The sequence below is a fragment of the Lepus europaeus genome, chromosome 5 (genome assembly GCF_033115175.1).
Source record: "Lepus europaeus isolate LE1 chromosome 5, mLepTim1.pri, whole genome shotgun sequence".
NCBI classification, from domain to species: Eukaryota; Metazoa; Chordata; class Mammalia; order Lagomorpha; family Leporidae; genus Lepus; species Lepus europaeus.
The window spans coordinates 36,495,295-36,520,989 of record NC_084831.1 but is presented as its reverse complement, the minus strand read 5'-3'; the positions used below and the strand labels follow the sequence as shown (position 1 = coordinate 36,520,989).

General features: G+C 44.1%; 1 protein-coding gene across 3 annotated transcripts in view; it reads left to right on the top strand.

The window, feature by feature from the left end:
* EIF2B3 (eukaryotic translation initiation factor 2B subunit gamma) overlaps nucleotides 1-25,695 on the top strand; it is a 150,637-nt gene that overhangs the window by 23,607 nt on the left and 101,335 nt on the right. For all 3 annotated transcript variants that reach the window (XM_062193313.1, XM_062193312.1, XM_062193314.1), the window contains exon 4: nucleotides 25,343-25,502. In XM_062193313.1, the coding sequence (XP_062049297.1) occupies nucleotides 25,343-25,502 (160 nt within the window). The remainder of the gene's footprint in view (nucleotides 1-25,342; nucleotides 25,503-25,695) is intronic.

Sequence of the window (25,695 nt, the reverse complement as noted above, 5' to 3'; positions counted from 1 at the left end):
TGTACTGTGCCTGTGTTCAAGTCCTGGCTCTGCTTCCAATTCTAGTTTCCTGATAATGCTCACCCTCGGAGACAGCAGTGATGGCTCAAGTACTTGGGCCCTTGCCATCCACATGAGAAACCCAGACTGAGTTTTGGGCTGCTGGCTTCAGCCTGGCCCAGCCCAGCTGTTGTAGGTATTTGGGAGTAAACCAGTGGATGGAAGATCTGTCTCTGTTTCTCTGAGTTTCTCCTCAAACCTCTTTCTCCTTCTCTCTCTGCCTTTCAAATAAATAATTTTTTTAAAGAAACCTGACAAATCTCTTTTAACAGTTTTTACTATTCTCTTGCAATTGTGCAACTGTTGCTTGTTGATTATCTTTCTCTTAGTGGGAAGGATTCTAGTCTTGTAGGATGATTTTCTATTTTATGTCTAGAGCTGTGTGAGCAAGAAGCCTAGTTAAGAAATGTTACAGGGGCCAGCGCTGTGGCGCAGTGGGTTAATGCCCTAGCCTGAAGTGCCAGCATCCCATATGGGTGCTGATTTGAGACCCGGCTGCTCCACTTCCCATCAGCTCTCTGCTATGGCCTGGGATAGCATAGAAGATGGCCCAAGTCCTTGGGCCCCTGCGGGAGACCCAGAAGAAGCTTCTGGCTCCTGGCTTTGGATTGGCACAGCTCTGGCCATTGCGGCCATCTGGGGAGTGAACCATCAGATGGAAGTCCTCTCTCTCTCTCTGCCTTTCCTCTCTCCCTTTCCTCTCTCTGTGTAACTCTGACTTTCAAATAAATACATAAATCTTTAAAAAAAATAAAATAAGAAAGGTTACAGTCTATGATCAGTACATAATGCAAAGCTGTCTGACTCTTTGGACACTGAACTTGACCTACAGTACAATTGTTCCTCTAACTGGTGTATTCAGCCATTGGTACTGGTTTTTGTTTTTTGTTTTTTGTTTTTTTAATTTTTGTTTTATTTATTTAAAAGGCATAGTGACAGAGAGAAAGGTCTTTCATCCACTGGTTCACACCCCATATGACCACAGTGGTCAGTGCTGGGCCAGGTCAAAACCAGGAGCCCAGAACTCCATCCAGATCTCTAACATGGGTATCAGGGGCTCAAGTACTTCATCCTCTGCTGCTCTTCTGGGCACATTAGCCGGGAGCTGGATCAGAAGCAAAGCAGCTGGAACTTGAACTGGAGCTATGCTATGGGATGCCAGCATCACAACCAGCATCTTAACCTACTGTGCTATAAGGCTGGCCCCAGTGCTGTTTCTGTGTTTCAGAAACAGAGTGTTATTATTCCTTAGATAAGTGTTTTGAGAACAAGGTAGTGAGGTATATTTAAGAAGCTTGCAGACCAAATCTATAATAGAGTCTTGTAGCCTATGTTTAAATCAGTTTTCTTATATTGCAGGTCTCATTGCTTCTCTTAATTTAGAAATTTCGAAGTTGATTATTCTGTTTAATCTAGACTGGAATCTTTCTTTGGCCTCGGGCAAACCTTATTTGCCCTCTGCCTCAGTTTCACAACCAAGAAAATAGGGATAATGATACCAACACACTAGTTAGAGGTTTAGTTATTTAAGTCCTTTGATGTAGAAAAAGGACTATTGTTATATGACTTACGAAAGAGCTAACATGCTACAACAAAGAACAAACTATGCCAATAAAATCCCCCTTCTGGAGACAGCTTATTAGAATGATTGAGCATATATGCTATTTTTAGATGTTCAAAAAGCTAAATGCAAGTTATTTTCAGTTGAGTGTTTGATGTGTTTATCAAATTACAAATCTCTGTCACTCTCTCCTGGAACCTTTCATTTTGCCCCTAAGGATTTGTTTTTGTTAGATTTCTATCTGCTTGAAAAGAGTGACTACGATTTGGTCAAGGGAGGATCTGAGAACTTGGCCTCAACTTGCTTAGAGACTTTATTAGTGGCAACTTTCCTTCTCATGACTGCTTTGGTGGGCTATGGTTGCCTAGGAGGGCCTCAGTGTATCCTTGATGATGGCTTCTTTAAGCCTGGTGGTGGCAGAGTGAAAAGCTCAGGGGTTAGGGCACAAACAAGTTGAATGTAGGAATTTTAGAATTTTTTTCCCTCTGTGTTTGTTTTCACCTACTTAAAAGGCAGAGAGAGAGAGATCTTCTATCTACTGGTTCATTCCCCAAATGCCTGAAATAGCAAGGAATGGGCCAGACCAAAGCTAGAAGCCAGAATCTCCATCAAGGCCTCCCACAAGGGTGGCAGGAACCCACACTCTTGAGCCATCATCCACTGCCCCCCAGGATGCATTAGCAGGAAGCTGGGTGGGAAGCAGAGTTGCTAAGGCTTGAACTGGCACTCCAGTATGGAATGCAGGCCTCCCAAACAGTGGTCTAATCCCAATGTCCATACCATCCCCACTAATTTTTTTCTTCAGGAAATTTATATCTACAGACTGGAAGTATTTTCATCTTACCTTCTCACAGACTGCTATTTGTTAAAACACTGGTCCCTAATGAAATTACTACAATCACCACCTAACTGTTCTACTGATTCAGTCTATCCTCCTATAAGTCTTATTTTCCATATGGCAGCTGAAGTGATCTTTTCAAAACATAAATCAGGGGCCAGCACTGTGCCCACCTGTAGTCCCAGCATCTCATATGAATGCCAGCTCAAGTCCTGGCTGCTCTACTTCCTATCCAGCTGTATGCTATGGCCTGGGAGAGCAGTAGAAGATGGCCCAAGTCCTTGGGCCCCTGCATCCGCATGGGAGACCAGGAAGAAGCTCCTGGATCCTGGCTTTGGATCGGTGCAGCTCCAGTTGTGTGGCCAATTGGGGAGTGAACCAGCAGATGAAAAACCAACCTCCCTCCCTCCCTCCCTCCCTCTCTCTCTCTCTCTGCCTTTGGCTCTCTGTAACTGCCTTTCAGATAAATAAATAAATCTTTGAAAAAAAATAGTTAAAACCATAAATCAACTGATGTCACTCAATAACCACCAAAAATTTCCCAACATAGAATAAAATCTAAACTCTAAATCCTTCCTATGATCTATAAGTTTCTTTTTTTTTTTTAATTTTTTTTTTTTATTTTTGACAGGCAGAGTGGACAGTGAGAGAGAGACAGAGAGAAAGGTCTTCCTTTTGCCGTTGGTTCACCCTCCAATGGCCGCCACAGCTGGCGTGCTGCGGCCGGCGCACCGCGCTGATCCGATGGCAGGAGCCAGGCGCTTCTCCTGGTCTCCCATGGGGTGCAGGGCCCAAGGACTTGGGCCATCCTCCACTGCACTCCCTGGCCACAGCAGAGAGCTGGCCTGGAAGAGGGGCAACCGGGACAGGATCGGTGCCCCGCCCGGGACTAGAACCCGGTGTGCCGGCGCCACAAGGTGGAGGATTAGCCTAGTGAGCAGCGGTGCTGGCTGATCTATAAGTTTCTTAATGATGTGATCTAAATCTAACTCCCAGGCCTTGTATACAACCATTCTATTACATAATTACTGTGTCCCAGTCACCCTGGTCTTGCTGCCTCTCAAACATGCCATTCTCATTTTTCACCTTTGAGTATTTGTACTTGCTATTCTTTCTGCAAAGAAAATATCTTTAAATGGCTGTTGTAGCCATTTGGGGAATGAACCAACAGATAGAAGATCTCTCTCTCCCTCTTTCTCTCTTTCTCTTTCTCACTCACTCACTCTCTCTCTGCCTTATAAATAAATAAATAAATAAATTTTTTCCAAAAAACTAATTAGAAAGGAAGAGAGACAGCCAGACAGCCAGAGATAAAGTTCCTATCTACTAGTGTATTCCCCAAATGCCCTCAACAGCTGCAGCTGGGCACTGGCAGAAGCCAGGAGCCAGGAACCAGAAATACAATCCAGATTTTCCATATAGGTGGCAGGAACCCAGCTACTTGAGCCATTACTGTTGCCTCCCAGGGACTGCATTAGCAGAAAGGAGCTGGAGCCAGGAATTGACTCCAGGTACTGTCACATGGGAGGACCAGATGCTCACCCCAGATTTGTTGATTTTGTGTTAAAAAATGTTTGGTGCGTCTCTTTTTGTGTTGAAATAACAAGTAAAGCTACCAGTTAAAAGTGAGGAAGAGAGAGGGAATTGAAGTTTTAAGCAAGGATGAGAATATGTGAAATCATCTCAGAGTGTGAGAGTGAACTGACTGGGAAATGTACTGATGGGTAGTGCAGCAGGTCCTCTTGATGTGTATTACCAGTTTAGAAGGAGATTAGCCAATACTAATGTGCATGTTTTTCCATCCATGTTCAGACTCTTGAGTTTAGATGCAAAGTGGATAGGTAGAATATAACTAAGATTGAGGCTTTCCATAGTAAGTACAAGGAATGAGAGTAGCAAGGAAGGCAATGATGTGTGTGAGGGATTAATTATAATGAGTAAATGAGACCACCAGGGGAATGAGGCTGTGAAAAATTGTGAGAATCCTAATAGAAACAGAATTACTGGAGCCAGAGAGCCAAAGTGAGTGAGTTGGGAAAGTAAGAGAAGGTAGTGGCAAAAGAATAAGATATAAACTTCCTAAGGATAGGGATTTTTCCACTGCTATTTCCCTAGCACCTGACATAATGTCTGCACATATTAGGGGCTCAATATATGTGTGTTTTATGAATTAATAGAATATTTAAAAATAAGACTTGGAAGTAGTGCAGTTATTGGTAATGCCAAAGAATAGGATATAGCAAAGTGGTTGAAAAACTAAGATGAAAGGAAGAAAAAAAATTTTAGAAGTGAAGAGATCAAGGAACCTCAACAATAAAGAGGTTGAAATCATTGAACTAATAATAAAACGAGAGTAAAAGAGAAAATAATGCTAAAGTCTTTTTTTTTTTTTTTAAATCTTAGATTATGGGGGCCAGCACTGTGGTGTAGCAGGTAAAGCCGCCACCTGCAGTGCCGGCATTTCATATGGGCACCAGTTCAAGTCCTGGCTGTTCCACTTCCAATCCAGCTCTCTGCTATGGCCTGGGAAAGCAGTAGAAGATGGCCCAAGTCCTTGGGCCTTTACACCTGCCTGGGAGACCTGGAAGAAACTCCCGGCTCCTGGCTTCAGATCGGCTCAGCTCTGGCCGTTGCAGACAATTGGGGAGTGAACCAGTGAATAGGAAGACCTCTCTCTCACTCTCACTCTCACTCTCACTCTGCCTCTCCTCTCTCTGTGTAACTCTGACCTTCAAATAATGAATAAATAAATCTTTAAAAAAAATCTTAGATTATGGGGCCAGCATTGTAGCAAAGCAGGTAAAGCCACTGCCTGGGACACTGGCATCCCATACGGGCACTGGTTCTTGTCTCAGCTGCTCCACTTCCAATCCAGCTCCCTGCTAAAAGCCTGGGAAAAACAGCAGAAGATGGCCAAGTGTGTGGGCCCTTGCCATCTATGTGAGATGAATCTCCTGGCTCCTAGCTTCAGACTGGCATAGCCCTGGCTGTTGTGGCCGTCTGGGAAATGAACCAGAGAATGGAAAATCTCTCTCTCTCTCTGCCTCCCTCCTTCCCTCCCCCCAACTCTGACATTCAAAATAGATAAATAAATCTTTAAAAGAAAATAATGCTAGTCCTTGGGGCTAGTGTTGTGGTACGGTGGGTTAAGCCTCCATTTACGATGCCTGTACCTATATCACAGTGCTAGTTCAAGTCCCAGTTACTCCAGTTCTCGTCCAGCTTCCTTGTAATGCTTCTGGAAAGGCAGTGGAAGACAGCCCAAGTATTTAGGGCCTGCCACCCATGTTGGAGGCCAGATTGGAGTTCTTGGCTTCTGGCTTCAGCCTAGCACAAACTTGACCATTTCCACCATTTGGGGAATGAACCACCAGATGGAAAATATCTCTCTACCCTCCTTCCTCTTTCCTTCTCTCTTTTTCTATTGCTCTGCCTTTTAAATAAATATTTTTTACTTAGTCCCCTGTCCTACTTCCTAATATTCTTACCTGTAAAAGCAGTCACATTGCTTTTATTCTCTATGTCTAAATAACATGTTTAAATTGTTACTTCTCAGATTTTATGTATTAGGTGCTACCTATTGATTCCCTACTATGAAGGATGAGAATTTTGCTCCTCATAATATAGTTATATTGTAATTTTGCAAGATCAGTATTTGTTGTTTATTTGACAATATAAACTATTGAGCCATGTGGCCAAAAATTATTCTTTACCCACACAGTTTTTTTTCCTGCAGTAATAATGGTCTTGTCTTTTTGTTTGCTTTATCATCTGTGATCCCTTTTTTTTTTTAAAGATTTATTTTATTTATTTGAAAGACAGAGTCACGGAGTGAGGTAGAGACAGAGAGAGAGGTCTTCATCCGCTGGTTCACTCCCCAGATGGCCACAACAGCTGGAGTTGCGCTGATCCGAAGCTAGGAGCTTCTCCAGGTCTCCCACTTGGGTGCAGGGGCCCAAAGACTTGGGCCATCTTGTACTGCTATCCCAGGCCATAGCAGAGAGCTGGATCGGAAGTAGAGCAGCCGAGACTAAAACCGGCGCTTATATATGAGAGAGAGAGAAATCTTCTATCCGCTGGTTCACTTCCCAGATGGCTGCAAAGACCAAGGCTGCACCAGACCAAAGATAGGAGCCAGGAACTCCATCCAGGTCTCCCTCAGGGGTGGCAGGAGCCCAAGTACTTGGACCATCCTCCACTGCTTTCCCAGGTGCATTAGCAGGGAGCTGGCTCAGAAACAGAGCAGCTGGGACTCAAACTGGCACTTGTATGGGATGCCTGTGTCTCAAGGTAGTGACTTAACCTGCTATGCCACAACACCACCCCTCCCTAAGAATTTTTTTAATTAATTAATTTTATTTGAGAGGCAGAGAGAGAAATTTCCTGTCTAGGCTAGAGGCCCACTCCTGGGAAATCCTCCCCCCCCCCATTTTTATTTATTTTCATTTTTATTAGAAAGTATTTTTATTAGAAAGTAACAGAGACCAAGATCTTCCATTCCCTGCTTTACTCTCCAGATGCCCTCAACAGTCCCAGGAGCCAGAAGCCCAGAACTCGGTCTGGGTCTCCCACATGGATACAGGGACCCAACTATTTGAGCCATTACCTGCTGCCTCCTTGGGTCTGCATTAGCAGGAAGGGGAGATGGGACTGAAACCCCAGCCATCTGATATAGGATGTGAGTGTCTTAAGTGACAGCTTAACTGCTAGGTCAAATGGCCTCCTCAGTTTTCAAAAAATAATTTTGTTTATGATTCTTAATGTTTTTTTTTCTGAACAACTTGTGATTCCTTTTCTTTATCTTTTTCATTTAAGTTTTATACATGAATTGTGCATGTCAGCTATTGGCTTTGGCTTTTTTTTTTTTTTTTTTTTTTTTCCCCTTTTGAAGTACTTCGATTCTCCAGAGAAAATTATTACACTCTCCTACCTGAAAGGTAAATATCTGGCTACTGTCATTCTTGAAGACAGGTGGGCTGGAGGGTGTGTCAGATCCTGTATGCATATTCTCTTAAATCCTACTTTTTTGTTTATCTTTTAAAAATTTATTTTATTTATTTGAAAAGCAGAGTTACAGAGAAAGAGGTCTTTCATCCACTGGTTCACTCCCCAAATGGCCACCACTGTCAGGGCTGAGCCAGGCCAAAGCCAGGAGCCAGCAGCTTCATCCAAGTCTCCAATGTAGGTGCAGGGGCCCAAGGACTTGGGCCATCTTTCACTGCTTTCCCAAGTGTATTAGCAGGGAACTGGACTGGATATGGAGCAGCTGAGACTCGAACCAGTGCTCACATGGGATGCTGGTGTCACAGGCAACAGCTTAATCTGCTGCGTCACAAAGCCTGCTTTTTTCAATATGGGGAATTCCCTCTCCCTGCTCCAGCGGTGATTATTTCCTATTCCAGATTCCTCTTTTCAGCTGTCTGCCTGTGTGGGACTTGTGCAGTAGTTGAACAGCAGCAAATGAAGAAGAGGGGTCTTTTGACCAGTCGTCTTTATTTAACGACCCCATCTCTACTGGTTTCTCCTGTAATCAGTTTCTGAGCCTTTTTGGGATCTAATGTAACTTAAGTTGATTCTGTTTTCTTACCACTGACTTAGGAGTCATTTTTTCAGTGTTGTCTCCTTCCATTCTTCCTATTTTTGTTGGCTTATGCCAACAAAATTTAAACATTCTTTTCAGCATTATTTTGGTAATATTGGTAAATATCATTATATATCGTCTGTCTACTATCTTTTCTAAAAATTTTATAATCTCTAGTGAAGAACAAGTGGTGGGGATGGCACTATGGTGCAGTGGCTTAAAACCACAGTCTGCAGAGCCACCTTCCCATATGGGCGCTGGATGAGTCCTGGCTGCTCCTCTTCTGATCAGCTCTCTGTTATGGCCTGAGAAAGCATTAGAAGTTGGGTCCCTGCACCCATGTGGGAAACCCAGAAGGAGCTCCTAACTCCTGGCTTAGGATCAGCTCAGCTGTGGCTGTTGCAATCATTTGAGGAGAGACCCAATGGAATAGAAGACCTCTCTCTCTCTCTCTGACTCTACCTCTTTCTGTAATTCCGTCTTTCATATAAATAAAAATAAATCTTAAAAAAAAAAAAGTGGTGAAAGGGAATTCAGTAGCTGACTATAGCAAAGAAGACAGTAGGTGATATTGTTTGTCATCAGGCACTTCAAATGACCTGACCTGACAGAATAGAGGAGAGAAATGGTCTGGAATGACAACGAGGAACAAGGAGGATACTTAGTCCTCTTCTGGGCCCTCTGCTTGGAGGACAGTATAAGGACAGAGAAAATGCCCTAAACTATTTAGTGCTGTTAAAAGTAAGAGTGATAGGCCGGTGCTGTGGCTCACTAGGCTAATCCTTCGCCTGTGGCATTGGCACCCTGGGTTCTAGTCCCGGTCAGGGCGCTGGATTCTGTCCCCGTTGCTCCTCTTCCAGTCCAGCTCTCTGCTGTGGCCCGGGAATGCAGTGGAGGATGGCCCAAGTCCTTGGCCCTGCATCTGCATGGGAGACCAGAAGGAAGCACCCGGCTCCTGGCTTCAGATAGGTGCAGTGCGGCAGCCGCAACACACGGGCCATAGCGGCCACTTACGGGGTGAACCAATGGAAAAAGGAAGACCTTTCTCTCTGTCTCTCTCTCACTGTCTAACTCTGCCTGTCAAAAAAAAAAAAAAGTAAGAGTGATAGACTCTTAAGCCCTTATAATCAGGAAGGATTGGGATGGCATTGTGGTATTGCAGTTTAAGCCCCCACCTATGATGCTGGCATCCCAAGTGAGGGCCAGTGTGAATCCTGGCTGCTCTGCTTCCTACCCAGCTCCCTGCTGATGTGCCTTGGAAAGCAGCAAAAGATGGCCCAAGTGCTTGGGCCCTTGCACCGACATGGGAGACCATGATGGAGCTCCTGGCTTCTGGCTTCTGCCTAGGCCAGCCCCAGACATTGTAGCCATTTGGGGAGCGAACCAGAGGATGGAAGATCTCTCTCGCTCGCTCACTCTCTAACTCTGCCTTTCAAGTAAATAAATATTTTTTTAAAAAAGAAGGATTAAAAAAGGTCTATAGAGACCTCTGATCAACTCTTTACTCTGAACAAAATCTATTCTTGAGTGATTTCCTATGGAGATTATGCTAGGCTGTGTTTGATAACTTTCAGTGGGAGTATCCATGAGGTTCTGTAGTAGAGAACTTTTTCTGATATTGAACTACTCAGTGCTCCTTTTAAAGTTCTACTTAGGTTTTGTTTTGTTGTTTTTTTTTTTTAAAGATTTATTTGTTTATTTGAAAGTCAGAGTTACTCAGAGAAAGAGAGGCAGAGAGAAAAAAAGAGATCTTTCAACTGCTGGTTCACTCACCAGTGGCCACAACGACTGGAGCTGCACCAATCCGAAGCCAGGAGCCAGGAGCTTCTTCTGGGTTTCATATGTGGGTGCAGGGACCCAAGGACTTGGGCTATCTTTTTTTTTTTTTTTTTTTTTTTTTTGACAGGCAGAGTGGACAGTGAGAGAGAGAGAGACAGAGAGAAAGGTCTTCCTTTGCCGTTGGTTCACTGGGTTATCTTCTACTGCTTTCCCAGGCCATCCAGAGAGCTGGATCGGAAGTGGAGCAGCCAGGGCTCAAACTGGCGCCCATATAGGATACTGGCACTGCAGGAGGCGGCTTTACCTGTTACACCACAGCACTGGCCCCTGTTTTGTTGCTATAAAGATTTATTAATTTATTTGAAAGTCAGAATCACAGAGGAGAGGCAGAGAGAAAGAGGTCTTTCATTTACTGGTTCACTCCCCAGTGGTCACAACAACTGGAGCTGTGCCAATCTGAAGCTAGGAGCCAGGAGCTTCCTCTGGGTCTTCCACATGGGTGCAGGGGCCCAACAACGAGGACCATCTTCCTCTGCCTTCCCAAGTACATTAGCAGGGAGCTGGATCAGAAATGAAGCGGCCGGGACTCAAACTGGTGCCTATGGAATGCCGGTGCCTGTGGTGGCTTTACTCTCTGTGCCACAGCGCTGGCCCCTAAAGTTCTACTTTGAATTATATTCTGTCTTTTTGCAGTCAAAATACATTATCTTCCTGTTCCTGTGGCAGATCCCCATGTTCTTTTCTCCTAAGTATCTTCAGTTCCCATTATTTGCAGATCCTTCAGCATCCTTGTAACATCCTGTGTCCCCTCTGTGATTTTTTTTTTTTTTTTTTGACAGGCAGAGTTAGACAGTGAAAGAGACAGAGAGAAAGGTCTTCCTTTCCGTTGGTTCACCCCCCAAATGGCTGCCACAGCCGGCGCGCTGCGCCAATCCAAAGCCAGGAGCCAGGTACTTCCTCCTGGTCTCCCATGTGGGTGCAGGGCCCAAGCACCTGGGCCATCCTCCACTGCCTTCCTGGGCCACAGCAGAGATCTGGACTGGAAGAGGAGCATCCGGGACAGAATCCGGCACCCCAACCGGGACTAGAACCCAGGGTACCGGCGCCGCAGGCAGAGGATTAGCCAAGTGAGCTGTGGCGCCAGCCCCCCTCTGTATTTGTCAGTGTCTCTTTCAGAATGTGTTTTTCAGAAATATTCCTTGTTCAGTACAAGTAATAGTGATATTATTATATTTTGTCATCTGGGGGCCATTTTTATAAGAGTTTTATCTGTTCCAATAAAAGCAAAGTTCCTTTCACATGATATTTAACACTTTTTAGGCATCATATGTTTTAAGTATATCTTGAGGCTTTTTTACACCCAATATGATTTAGCTTTTTATTTTTATTTTTATTTTTTTATTAGGCAGAGTGGATAGAGAGAGAGACAGAGAGAAAGGTCTTCCTTTGCCGTTGGTTCATCCTCCAATGGCCGCTGCGGCCGGCGCATCGTGCTGATCCGAAGCTGGGAGCCAGGTGCTTCTCCTGGTCTCCCATGCGGGTGCAGGGCCCAAGGACTTGGGCCATCCTCCACTGCCTTCCCGGGCCATAGCAGAGAGCTGGCCTGGAAGAGGGGCAACCGGGATAGAATCCGGCGCCCCGACCGGGACTAGAACCCGGTGTGCCAGTGCCGCAAGGCAGAGGATTAGCCTGTTGAGCCACGGCGCCGGCCTATGATTTATCTTTAAACAGTAATATGCATGACTAAATTTAAATGTCATGTGAGTAAATTTAAAGAAGGCCTAGGTTGATTTAGGATACCACTGTGCTTCGCTATGTTTTGTTTTTTGTTTTACTTTCTTTAGTTTTTGGAGGGCAAGGTGATGGTAGAGGGGCAGATCCCATAGTATTTCTGAGCTGCTGTTTTATCTATAAAATAGATTTAGTTATTTAATATTGTAGAATTGTGAGAGGGGCCAGCACTAAGCCCTTGCCTGCAGTGCTGGCATCCCATATGGGTGCCGGCTTGAGTCCTGGCTGCTCTACTTCTGATCCAGCTTCCTGCTAATTTGCCTGGTAAAGCAGCAGAGGATGGCCCAAGTCCTTGGGCCCCTATACCCACATGAGAGATCTGGAAGAAGTTGCTGGCTCCTGACTTTGGATTGGCTCAGCTCCGGCCATTGTGGCCATTTGGGAAGTGAAACAGCAGATGGAAGACCTATTTCTCTCTGTTTCTATGTCCCTCTGTAACTCTTTTCAAATAAATAAAATAAATCTTTAAAAAAAACTTGTGAGAATGAAATGAAGTATGCTTAAGACTTTTGCAAGCAATAAATGCTGACTAGTTTTAAGTTAGTGACTTTTGCTATCAACTTAAAGACAGCATAGCCTGAGAGAACCAGTCTAGCTGAAAGTAGCAAATAGTGTGTAGCCATTGGTTCCAAATTGCAATCTCTGTTAATTAGAACCCTGAAATTACTCACATTGTTACTGAAAAGGTATTCATAGATACATCCATTAAGCCTGAGTGGTTAACTGGTTATGATTTTTGTGCCTGACTTCTGTGATTAACTGATAATTACCATATATGTCATACATGGATTATTACTTTTTAAAAATTCAAGTTTAATTAAGTGTACTAAGCATTGAAATTATACCTAATGTGATTTTTTTAAACTTACTTTTTTTTAAAGATTTACTTATTTTATTTGAAAATCAGAGTTACACAGAGATAGGAGAGAGAGAGGTTGGTCTTCCATCTTATGATTCACTCCCCAATTGGCCGCAACAGCCAGAGTTGCGCCGATCAGGAGACAGGAGCTTCTTCCAGGTCTCCCATGCGGGTGCAGGGGCCCAATGCCATCTTCTGCTGCTTTCCCATGCCATAGCAGAGAGCTGGATCGGAAGTGGAGCAGCTGGGTCTCGAACTGGCACCCATGATGCCGGTGTTTCAGGCCAGGGCATTAACCTGGTGCGCCACAGTGCCGTCCCCCCTAATGTGATTTAATCTTTCATGATGAGGCCCAAGGTGGATGAGAGACTCAGACCCTTAAGGTCAATGTTGATACCTTAACCCAGGAAGTAACTCTAGATAAAAAACTGTCAGTTGCGTCATAAATGAGAGTGTCAGGGCCGGCGCCGTGGCTCACTTGGCTAATCCTCCACCTGCGGTGCCAGCACCCCAGGTTCTAGTTCCGGTTGGGGCGCCAGATTCTGTCCTGGTTGCTCCTCTTCCAGTCCAGCTCTCTGCTGTGGCCAAGGAGAGCAGTGGAGGATGGCCCAAGTGCTTGGGCTCTGTATCCACATGGGAGACCAGGAGGAAGCACCTGGCTCCTGGCTTTGATCGGCACAGTGCGCTGGCTGCAGCGCGCCAGCCGTAGTGGACATTTGGGGAGTGAACTGACAGAAAGGAAGACCTTTCTCTCTGTCTCTCTCTCTCTCTCTCACTGTCTAACTCTGCCTGTCAAAAAATAAATAAATAAATAAATAAGAGCGTCAATTGTTAAATCAACAGCAGGAGTCACTGTGCACCTGCTCCCCATGTAGGATCTCTGTCTTTAATGTGTTGTACTATGAGAATTAACAGTAAAACTACTAGTGGAACAGTGCTCTATATCTTGTGTGGCTGTAGTCTGTTGAAATCTTTACTTAGTATATACTAAGTTGATCATCTGTATATAAAGATAATTGAAAATGAATCTTGATTAGAATGGGATGGGAGAGGGACTGGGAGGTGGGATGGTTGCGGGTGGGAGGGAGGTTATTGGGGAAAAAGCCACAACAATGCAAAATTTGTACTTTGTAAATTTATATTAAATAAAAAAACTGTCAGTTGATCTTTGACATCATACAATTTTATGCCATAAAGAGCTTTAGAGATGATTTGGCCCTCTCACTGTATAGATTAGGAAATTGAGGCTCAAGGAGAGATTAGCTCACTCAAGGTGATAGGTGGTATTAATGGCAGAAGACACGCTTTAAATTATTGGTTGCCTTTTTCTCTTCATGAACTCCATTTTATCACACTCCTTAACTACCTTCTGTTGACCTTTTCCAAACTTTCTGGTTCACAAGTAAACTGGACAATACTTCTGTGCCTTGCTAGTATTAAATTCAAATTCCGGAAGAAAATATCTTTTGTAATTGTAGAAACATATTCTATGGTCTTGAGGTGTTTGTTTTACTAGACTAATGAGGTAATGGTGTTTTTATCCTGTGGTGTATTTTTCTCTAATTAAAAAAAATATGGCCGGCGCCATGGCTCACTTGGCTAATCCTCTGCCTGCGGCGCCAGCACCCCGGGTTCTAGTCCCAGTTGGGGCACTGGGTACTAATCCTGGTTGCTCCTCTTCTGGTCCAGCTCTCTGCTGTGGCCTGGGAGGGCAGTGGAGGATGGCCCAAGTGCTTGGACCCTGCACCCCATGGGAGACCAGGAGGAAGCAGCAGCTTCCTCAGTGCAACGCCAGCCATGGTGGCCATTAGTGGGGTGAACCAACGGAAGGAAGACCTTTGTCTCTCTCTCTCTCTCTCAGTGTCTGTAATTCTCTCTGTGTCTCTCTCTCTCACTAACTGTGCCTGTCCAAAAAAAAAAAAAAAAAATTAAAAAAATTTAATTGCTTAACATAAATTCAGTATAATGAGTTGTTTTATAGTAAAGATTTGATTTGAGAGTTAAAAAAAGCCCTTGTTTTTTCCTGTATTCCAAATCAGTACATTTGGAAATTAAAATCCAATCACATATATCTAAATTCTGGAAGAGAAGTGATGAGTGCTTTTATACAGAACTCATTTTAACAGAATTAGAAATTTACATATTCTCAGATACTTCTTTTTGAGTTTCACAAAGCAAAGATTAATAAAATCCTTCTAGCCGGCGCCGCGGCTCACTAGGCTAATCCTCCGCCTTGCGGCGCCGGCACACCAGGTTCTAGTCCCGGTCGGGGCACCGATCCTGTCCCGGTTGCCCCTCTTCCAGGCCAGTTCTCTGCTGTGGCCAGGGAGTGCAGTGGAGGATGGCCCAAGTGCTTGGGCCCTGCGCCCCATGGGAGACCAGGAGAAGCACCTGGCTCCTGCCATCGGAACAGCGCAGTGCGCCGGCCGCAGCGCGCCTACCGCAGCGGCCATTGGAGGGTGAACCAACGGCAAAAAGGAAGACCTTTCTGTCTCACTCTCTACTGTCCACTCTGCCTGTCAAAAAAATAAAAAAATAAAAAATAAATTAAAAAAAAATAAAAAAATAAAATCCCTCTATACAGGAATAGATTTCATTCTTAACCTAAAGAGGAAGCCTTCCTTTGAGAAGATAAATGAACTATAAATATTAGAACTGTAAATATAAACCTAGCATATCATTCTCCAGCCATGCCCTCTAGGACAGCTGCATCTGATTTCCTTTCTTTTCAGACATCTCTGCCTTTTTCTTCTTTGGTTCATTCCCTGCTTTCTTCCTGTAGGGAACTGCAAAGTTACCTCCGTGGCCCCTGTGCTACTTCTGAATCATCACCGACTATGCAAAGAGAGTACTCAACTTCTGTCAGAGTGTAGGCTGTTTGTAAACATGGATATTTTGATCTTTGAGTCAGATTAAACAAGAAGGGAGTTAACAGGAAGAGTGCTGATATGTATTGATGCTTACTTGCCAGCACCAGGTTGAACACTGGGGATGCAGACAGAAGAGCCAATAGAACTCAAAGTCTAGAGAAAAAAAAAATAATAATAATGTAAGCCAATTAGCAGTTTAAGTTCTGTGATGGATCCGTAAAGGCTTTGTGTCTAGGGGAGATAATATAGATTATGGGGCCAGTGCTGTGGTGGATTGGTTAAGCCACTGCCTAAAGCGCTGGTGCTAATTTGAGTCCCAGCTTCTGATCCAACTTGGTGCTAATAGACCTGGGAAAGCAGCAGAAGATGGCCCAAGTACTTGGGTCCCTGCTACCCACATGGGAGACCTGGAAGAAGCTCCTGGCTTCTTCCATTGCAGTAGGCCATTTGGGAAGTGAACCAGTAGATGGAAGATCTCTCTGTCTCTCATTCTCTGTCTCTGTAACTCTGCCTTTCAAATATATATATATATTCAAATATACATATGTATTCAAATACACACATACACATTATCCTTTCTAGAAATTGTGACAGAATTGAATCTTGATATATGAATATGTAATGTGATGGGAAGAGAGAATAAGGAATAAATTCTTGACAGTTTACTCTGTCAAGTTAAAATTGGAGTTGCCGAGGGGAATTGTGGGTGAGAAGGCTGAATTAGGTAGGTGGAGTCATACTTTGAATGTCATGCTAAGGAATTTGAACTTACGCCTCTTATTTATTTATTTATTTTATTTTATTTTTTGACAGGCAGAGTTAGTGGGAGAGAGAGAAAGAGAAAGGTCTTCCTTTTTCAGTTGGTTCACCCCCCAGGTGGCTGCTATGGTCGGCGCACTGTGCTGATAAGAAGCCAGGAGCCAGGTGCTTTCTCCTGGTCTCCCATGTGGGTGCATGGGACCTGGGCCATCCTCCACTGCACTCCCGGGCCACAGCAGAGAGCTGGACTGGAAGAGGAGCAACCGGGGCAGAATCCGGTGCCCCAATCGGGACTAGAACCTGGGGTGCCGGTGCCACAGGCGGAGGATTAGCCTACTGAACCATGGCGCCAGCCAAACTTACTCCTCTTAAAGAATGATCTTCAAAGTGAGATGTTCTCAGAGCCATTGAGTATATGGGATGGAGTACTAAAGAAAAATATTAGAATTTTTAGTTTTTAAAATTTTATCTTTCCTTTTAAAATGTCTATTTTATGTGTCAAGAACTTGGGCCATCTTCTATTGCTTTTCCAGGCCATAACAAGAGAGCTGGATTGGAAGTGGAGTAGCCGGACTCAAACCGGCGCCCATATACTATGTCAGCACTACAGAGCCAGCCCCTGTATGTTATATAGAGTATATGATATCATTATAATGATTTAGTATTTTAAAATGATTTTTTTAGATTTTATTTATTTATTTGAGAGGTAGAGTTACAGACAGAGAAAGGGAGAGATAGAGAGAAAGGTCTTCCATCCACTGATTCATTCCCCAAATGGCCACAATGGCAGGAGCTTGGATGATCTGAAGCCAGGAGCTTCTTCCAGGTCTCCCACGTGGGTGGCAGGGGCACAAGCACTTGGGCCATCTTCCACTGCCTTCCCAGGCCATTAATGGGGAGGTGGATCAGAAGTGGAGCAGCCGGGACTCAAACTGACACCTTTATGGGATGCCAGTGCCACAGGTGAAGACTTAACCTTCTACGCCAGAGCACCAGCCCCCAAAAATAAATTTTAAAAATAGATGGTGACAAGTTCAACTCTGTGTGTTTGGAGAACACTGATATGGGGTGTGTTTAAGCAGGGAAATGAAATAAGAAGTGAAATTTGGAGTATAGATTAGAATAAGGGAAAACTAGAGTGAGACTGGAATGTTAGAACCTGACTAGGCAGTGCAGTAAAGATAAAGAGGAAGGCAATGGCATGGGAGACCAGGAGGAAGCACCTGGGCAGATTGGGGCAGTGCGCTGGCCACAGTGAGCTGGCGGTAGCGGCCATTTGGAGGACAAACCAATGGAAAAAGGAAGACCTTTCTCTCTGTCTCTCTCTCTCTCTCACTGTCTAACTCTGCCTGTCAAAAAAAAAAAAAAGAGAGAGAGAGAAAAAAAAGAAAAAAGAGGAAGGTGAGGGGACCAGTGAAGTGTTAGGGTTAGAGATTGATTAGGAGAGGGAGGACTTGAGTCCTGGACTGCGTGGTGATATTTCTGTCTTCAGAACCTGGATGGCAGTGACTGTATGATTGAGGTAAGGAATGCGGGAAGGACATTTAGCTCTGAGCCCAAGGATTATCAGATTTCTTACTTACAGACTGAGCTGGTCATTCCCTCCTCTACCTGCTGCCCTGACCTCAGTGAAAACAAAGTGGCAGTTGTCTCTTTGCTGTGTACTTTGGGAACTACAGACTGGGAGTCTTTTCCAAGCATTTGCTGCCAGAACGGAACTGATGAGGTCTCTGTCGCAGTTAACCATTGGAAGTTTGTTAAGGCACACAAACTACTCTTGGGGATTGGATTGAAACTGGACCACATAGGAAAAATGTAAATTGTGACCATTCACAGTCACACCAAGTAGCTGAATTCATTAGTTCCATATGGAGAGGGGTGGAGCACAGAGTGGTGATTTGGACCATAGCCATTGTTTGTGGAAGTGCTGGGTGGATAAAAGCATGGTAGTTACCTTGCCCTGACAGTTTTTTTCCAGGGAAATAAGTGTGTTTTTCTTTTTCCTTGCCGTAGGAAATCGTTTGCCAGATTGTGTTATTTATAACAATCTGTCATGGAACAGCTGCCAGGAAAAGAAAAGAGGCTATTCCCAGTAGCTCTCCTCACCTCCCACCCCGCAACTACCACCACACACACACACACATCCGGTTTTCTGATTTAACTTTTGGTTTTTTTTTCCTCAAGTTTTACTCAGTGGTTTTGGCTTGATCCAAAATATTCTTGTAATGAGATATTTCTGGGCTTTGCCATGGCTTGGTAATTGGGTTTTCTGTGCTTAATTTGTTTGCTTTAGTCAAGACTAACTGGCAATAGTTTAGATTTTGAATTCCTGGGTATCTTGATTCCTCTTCAAACACTGAAGTGCTGCCTACTCTTGGAGACCACATATGTTTCTGTATTGTTAATAGTGTACACAGGGCTGTCCTTCAAAACTGTGCTTTTTATCCTTGACATTGCCCTTCTCTAGAGGAGCAGGTTTACAGTGAGGCATACTGAGGACTGTTGCTGTAGTGAATAGGGAGGTCTTGGAGATTCCACCTGGTCCTTGTGAAAAGGTATATTGTTGTTCTTAGAAAAGAACCTAATATACAAGGTACCTGAGGGTTAGCTTTTGCGCTTTCTGTCTATGGGCTTTAGTTAGGAGAAGGCAATTTACATTCTTGAATGTGTTTTATGTTTTTAGAATAAAGGTTAAAACAATGGTTATTCTGTTGTACCTTTTATGAAAATGTAAAGAAATTCAGGGAGTGTATGAATGTGTAACATTGATTTAGTTTTCTTTTTAGGCTTCTACCTCTTCCAGGATTTCCAACTTTTGGAAACAAAGTACATTGATCAGACAGCAAAGACTTTCTTTGGAAGTGGTGGAGTTACAAAGAAGATGGGAACATGTTTGGTCTCAGTGAATCTTACATGATGCATTCTCTGGGAACAAAGGCAGAAGCACCTCCATCTGTATCCCTCCCGCCCCACTCTTTCAGACCAGTGCCTTTCTTTACACCCCGAGAACAGATGGCAAACAGACATTGAGAGGAGGGGTCTGTTCCTTGTGATCCTTGGGGGTTTTGTATTAGTTTAGCAAAAAAGTCATCTAAATGAGCCTGCAGCCTGTTCACAATTATTCAGGACTTGTTCAGTATTTACTGTACTGACAGATTTAAACACTTTGCAGATATTGAATGATAATGGCATTTATTTTCCAAAACAACATTGTCACCATTTCAGATGCATCTGCACTGGAGTCATGTCTTCACTCCAGGGTACACTTAATAACTCAAATTTATTGTAGAACAATCATCTTGCAAAAATGTAATTTTTTTAAATTAGAGAAACTTAGAAAAACGTGGTTTTTTTTTCCTCAGCAAACTGTCATTTTCATTACAATGAAATGGGAAAACTTGTGTACTGCTGTGGTGACAGTTGTGTGGATGTCTTTAGTAATAGACTGTGCCCTTACTTTCTAAGCATCGTTAATAAGAAGTAGGATTCTGCAGGCTGTTTCTTCCTTAGCCTGCCTGTTTGTGGTCTGATTTGTTAATGTTTGGTGGTTCCTGTATGTAAATTGCAGGCTTAGGATTTTTTTTCCCCCCCGAAAAGATGTTTATAGGAACATTTTTTCCTTTTTTAACTTTAGAATTTCAATTCAAAAATAATTAAGAGAGCTTTAAGCAGAAGCCTAGAAAAATATCCAAATTTGAATTTTTGAAAGGATTTCTTTATTTGAAAGGCAGAGTGACAGAGAGACAGGAAAAGATAGAGAAAGAGGTTAGATCCTCAGGTTTGCTCCCAAATGCCCATAACAGCTAGGGCTGCATTAGGCCAAAGCCAGAGGCTCCATCCAGATCTTGCACGTGTGTGGTAGGAACCCAAGTACCTGGGCCATCATCTGCTGCTTTCCAGGGGTACTAGCAAGAAGCTGGATCAGAAGTGAATAAGGAAGTGGATAAGGACTTTAACCTAGCCACTCTGATCTGGGATGCAGGCATCTCAAGTGGCAGCTTAACCAGCTGTACCACAACAGCTACCCCAAACAACTTTTAAGAATTTATTTATTTGGGCCGGCGCCGTGGCTCAACAGGCTAATTCTCCGCCTTGCGGTGCCGGCACACCGGGTTCTAGTCCCGGTCGGGGTGCCGGATTCTGTCCCGGTTGCCCCTCTTCCAGGCCAGCTCTCTGCTGTGGCCAGGGAGTGCAGATGGAGGATGGCCCAAGTTGTTGGGCCCTGCACCCCATGGGAGACCAGGATAAGCACCTGGCTCCTGCCATCGGATCAGCGCGGCGCGCTGGCCGCGGCAACCATTGGAGGGTGAACCAACGGTAAAAGGAAGACCTTCCTCTCTGTCTCTCTCTCTCTCACTGTCCACTCTGCCTGTCAAAAAAAATAAAAAAGAATTTATTTATTTGAAAGGCAGGGAGAAATAAACAGAGAAAGTGCTTCTATCTGCTGGTTCACTCCCCAAATACCCTCAATAGCAGGGGTGGGGTTGAGCCAAAGCCAGAGTCAGGGTCTCCCATGTGAATGGTAGAGACCCAATAACTTGAACCATTGCTTTTGCCTCCCAGGGTCTGTATCATAGCAGCAAGCTGGAATCTAGAACCAAAGCAGAGACTCAAACCCAGTTACTCTGATATGGGAAATGGGTGTCTTTACTGCTAGGCTAAACACTTTCTCCTTAACCTTCCGAAGCCTTCAAAAGGAATTATTTAGGCTATAAGTAATGAGCTTTATGTAGGAAATAATGGTGAATACAGAGTCTGTGTTCACAATAGAAATTTCAGGCAGTAAGACAGGCATTCTGATGGTTGAGTCTCACTTTCTGAGCAAGTAAGACTCTGCATTAGTAGACTATGAATTGAAATCCACTCAAAGCAGAAATCTTAATTTTAAATTAAATTAAACTTTTGGAAAGTTGGGATCTCATATAAAACTTTTCATGTATGTATTCACTAAGCTTGAATAACTTAATCCTCCCCCCCCCCAAGCTTTTTAAGGTGATAGAACCTGTTTTCCTAGGCAAAGTTTATATAGAAGTCCAGAAAATAAGATTAATAAAAGAGGACTTGCCCTGGTGATTTAGGAAGGGCAATAGGAAACAGGCATTCCCTGAGGCACTTCTGGGAAACTATAAATGGGGTGTTGAGAAACAATAGTATAGTTGTATTAAATTGTAATTTAGAGGCAGGTATTTGGCCTAGGGGTTAAGACACCTACATCCCATATTGGAGTGCCACGGTTCAAGTCCTGGATCAGCTTCCTGTTAAAGCACATTCTGGGAGGCAGCAGATGATAGATCAAGTAATTGAGTCACTGCTACCCACATGGGAGACCTGGATTGAATTTGTGGTTCCTGGCTGGCCTGGCCCAGCCCTGACCATTGTGGACATTTGGAGAGTGAACCAGTAGATGGGAGCTCTCTGTGAATCTGTCTCTGTTTCTCTGCCTAATAAATAAATAAACCAACAAATAAATAAATTTTTCTTTTACATTTAAATGACAATGTAAGTGATTTGTTTTCCAGGGTTTTTTTTTCTTTTCTTTTCTTTTCTTTTTTTTTTTTTTTAATATTTTTGTTTGTTTGAAAGGCAGCATTAGAGAGAGATTTTCCTTCATTCTGGTCCACTCCAGCAACAGCCAGGGCTGGGCCAGGCTGAAACCAGGAGCTAGGAATTTCATCTGGGTCTCCCTTGTGGGTGGCAGGGGCCCAAGCTCTTTGGCTGTCTTCCACTGCTTTCCCAGGTGCGTTAGCATGGAACCAGATCAGAAGAACAGCAGGCTGGTGCTGTGGCTCAATAGGCTAATCCTCCACCTGCGGCGCCGGCATACCGGGTTCTAGTCCCGGTCGGGGTGCCGGATCCTGTCCCGGTTGCCCCCTTCCAGTCCAGCTCTCTGCTGGCCGCAGCGGCCATTGGAAGGTGAACCAACAGCAAAAAGGAAGACCTTTCTCTCTGTCTCTCTCTCACTGTCCACTCTGCCTGTCAAAAAAAAAAAAAAAAAGTACAGCAGCCAAGACTGGAACCAGCACCCATATGGGATGCTGGCACTATTGGCAGCAGCTTAACCCACTATGCCACAGTGCCAGCCCCTAATTGACTGTTTTTGAACTTCTTTTTTCTGCATATTTGTGGTAACATAATGGCAGAAGGTATAGGTAGACATTTGTTTAAAATATAGTAAGTAGGGGCAGGCACTGCAGTATAGCAAGTTAAGCTGCCACTTGGGACACCTGCATACATATTGCAGAGCCAGTTCGATTCCCAGCTACTTCCAGTTTGTTCCTGCTAATGCATTTGGGGCACAGCAAATGATTACGTAAGCAGCTAAGTCCCTGCCTTCCACGTAGGAGACCTGGATAGAGTTCTGGCTTCTGACTTGAACCTGGCCTGGCCCCAGCTATTGTGGCCATTTGCAGAGTGAACCAGTAGATGAAAGATATCTCTCTCTGGGGCCGGTGCTGTGGCGTAGCGGATAAAGTGCAGCCTGCAGTGCAAGCTTCCCGTATGGGCGCCGGTTCAAGACCCAGCTGCTCCACTTCCGATCCAGCTCTCTGCTATGGCCTGGGAAAGCAGTAGAAGATGGCCTAGGTCCTTGGGCCCCACACCTACGTGAGAGACCTGGAGGAAGCACTTGGCTCCTGGATTCGGATTGGCGCAGCTCCAGCTGTTGTAGCCATCTAGGGAGTGAATCAGCGGATGAAGACCTCTCTCTCTCTCTCTGTCTGCCTCTGCCTCTGCCCTTCTGTAATTCTGCCTTTCAAATAAATAAATAAATCTTAAAAAAAAAAAACTCTCTTTCTCGTTCTCACTCTGTCTCTCATTATGTGTGCATGTGTGTGTCTCCCTCTGTCACTCTGCCATTCAAATCAATCCATAAATAATTTTTTAAAAAATAAGTAGACTTGCTTAACACTCACATTTAAAAAAATTTTTTTTTTATTTGAAAGGTAGAGAGAGAGAGAGAGAGGTCTTCAATCTGCTGGTTTGCTCCCCAGATGGCCGCAATGGCTGGAGCTGCGCCAATCCAAAGCCAGGAACCAGGAGCTTCTTCTGGGTCTCTCACATGGGTGCAGGGGCCCAAGCACTTGGGCCATCTTCTACTGCTTTCCCAAGCCATAGCAGAGAGATGGATCAGAAAAGGAACAGCAGGTTTTGAACTGGCACCCATATGGGATGCCGGCACTGCAGGCTGTGGCTTTATACGCTACACCACCATGCTGGCCCCAGCCATTCACATTTAATACTCCAGGTTCCAGAATAGGGCCTGGCTAAGCATAGAGTAAATACTCAATAATGTTAGATAAATGAGCTATTGCAAGTGCAAATCAGTTTCTGTTTAAGACTTCTAATGATAGGCAACTCAAGCTTTCTTTTTTTTTAAAAGGCCAGATGACAGAGAGAAAGAGGAAGAGAGAGGGATCTACCATCTGCTGGTTCACTCCCTAGATGGCTACAAGGAAACCAGGAGCCTAGAACTCCATCTGGGTCTCCCACACGGGTAGCAGGGGCTCAAGTACTTGGGCCATCTTCCACTAATTTCCCAGGCACATAAGCACAAAGATGTATTGGAAGTGGAGCAGCTGAGACACAACCCAGTGGTCTTAGAGAATGTCAGCATCCCACACAGCAGCTTAACCCCTGCACTGCAATGCTGGCCCACTGACAGAAAATTTTATTTTTATTAACAGAAAATTAACATAGAAGCCAAAAATACTTTTCATATTTACATTAGTTTTGCTTTTGAGTTACTCAGTTAAAATTTTTTTCTTCCTGGGGCTGACATTGTGACATAACTGCAATATACTGTTGGCATCCCACATGAGCACCTGTTTGAGTCCCAGCTGCAGTACTTCTGATACAGCTCCCTGCTAATGCACCTGGGAAAGCAGCAGGTGATGATGGCCTAAGTGCATGGGCCCCTGCCATCCATATGGGAGACCTTCCTGGAATTCCTGGCTCCTATCTTTGGCCTGGCTCAGCTCTGGCAATTGTAGTCATTTGGGGAGTAAGCCAGCAGGTGGAAACTAACTCTAACTCTGCCTTTAAAATAAACAAAAAAATCAAGTAAATTTTTTAAAGATTTGTTTATTTATTTGAAAGGCATAGTTACAGACAGAAAGAGGAAGAGACTGAGAGAGAAGTCTTCCATCCATTGCTCAACTTCCCAAATGGCCATAATGGCTGGGGCTGGGCCGATCGGAGCCAGGAGCTTCCCTCCAGGTCTCCCCTGTGGGTGCAGGGGCCCAAATACTTGGGTTATCTTCCAGTGCCTTCCCAGGCCATTAGCAGGAAGCTGGATGAGAAACAGCCAGGACTTGAACCAGCACCCATATGGGATGCTGACCCTACAGGCAGAGGCTTTACTATACAGCACTGGCCCCTGCAAGTAAATATTAAAAAAAAAAAAAAAAATTTGGTTCTTCCTTCAGACTGCGAAGTATTTGAGATGTGCAACTATTTGTTCCCTACTCTATCCTGTTGACTCTCTCTCCTATATACACAATTTTCTCCCAACTAAACATCTTTCAGCCACCATGTTTTTTGCCTCTTTCATCATCTTAGCAGTACTGTTTGACTTATCAAGGCTGCTCAGTACCCAGAATATTGAGTACTAGACAGACCTAAATTTATAGTGTCTAAGACCTAAAATTAGATCTGTTTAGACAATATCACTGTGGATCAGAACCTTAAATGGGACCTTCAAACCAGCAAAGCTGTATTTCTTTAAACATCATTCAGTAATATAGGTTCTTTTTAACAGAGAGGCAGAGGCGGGGGGGGGGGGGTGTCTTCTATCCACTGGTTCATTCCCCAGATGGCCACAATGGCCAGAGCTGCACCGATCCAAAGCCAAGAGCCAGGAGCTTCTTCTAGGTCTCCCATGTGGGTACAGGTGACAGGTGACCAAGGACTTGGGCCATCTTCTACTGCTTTCCCAGGCCGTAGCAGAGAAATGGATCGGAAGTGGAGCAGCTGGGACTCTAACTGGCTTTTACCTGCTATGCCATAGCGCCTGGCCCAGAGCCTAGGATTCTAAAGATGTTTCAGAGTCTGTCCAGTAAGGTTGACCAAACAGAGGTAGAGATTTCAGACCCTCCAACAGCACAATTCAATTAGAACAATCCCTACAATTTTACTTGTCTTGCTATAAAAAAGATTTGAGAAGTATTATATGATTTTTGTGCTTTTAACCCACCATAGATTTATCCTGTGATCATTTATGTGATCCATTGTCCTTTGTGATATTAATTTTCCCTTTTCCTTTTGATAGACAGACGTTCTGGTCCTGAGCTGTGATCTGATAACAGATGTTGCCTTACATGAGGTTGTGGATTTGTTCCGAGCTTATGATGCATCACTCTCCATGTTAATGAGAAAAGGCCAAGATGGCTTACTACCAGTTCCAGGTCAAAAGGGGAAAAAAAAAGCAGGTATGGAAGATTGGAATTTGATTTATTTGTCTATTGGATTTTCATAATTCTTATTATCATTCATGCTTTCACTAAAAAAAAATTGTATTGAGAACCTTCCATCCACCACAGACATAATTGCTTGAAGTTGATTACATTACATGAAGACAGTCCTTGACTTGAAAATGGTTATAACCATTGATTAGATTCTATA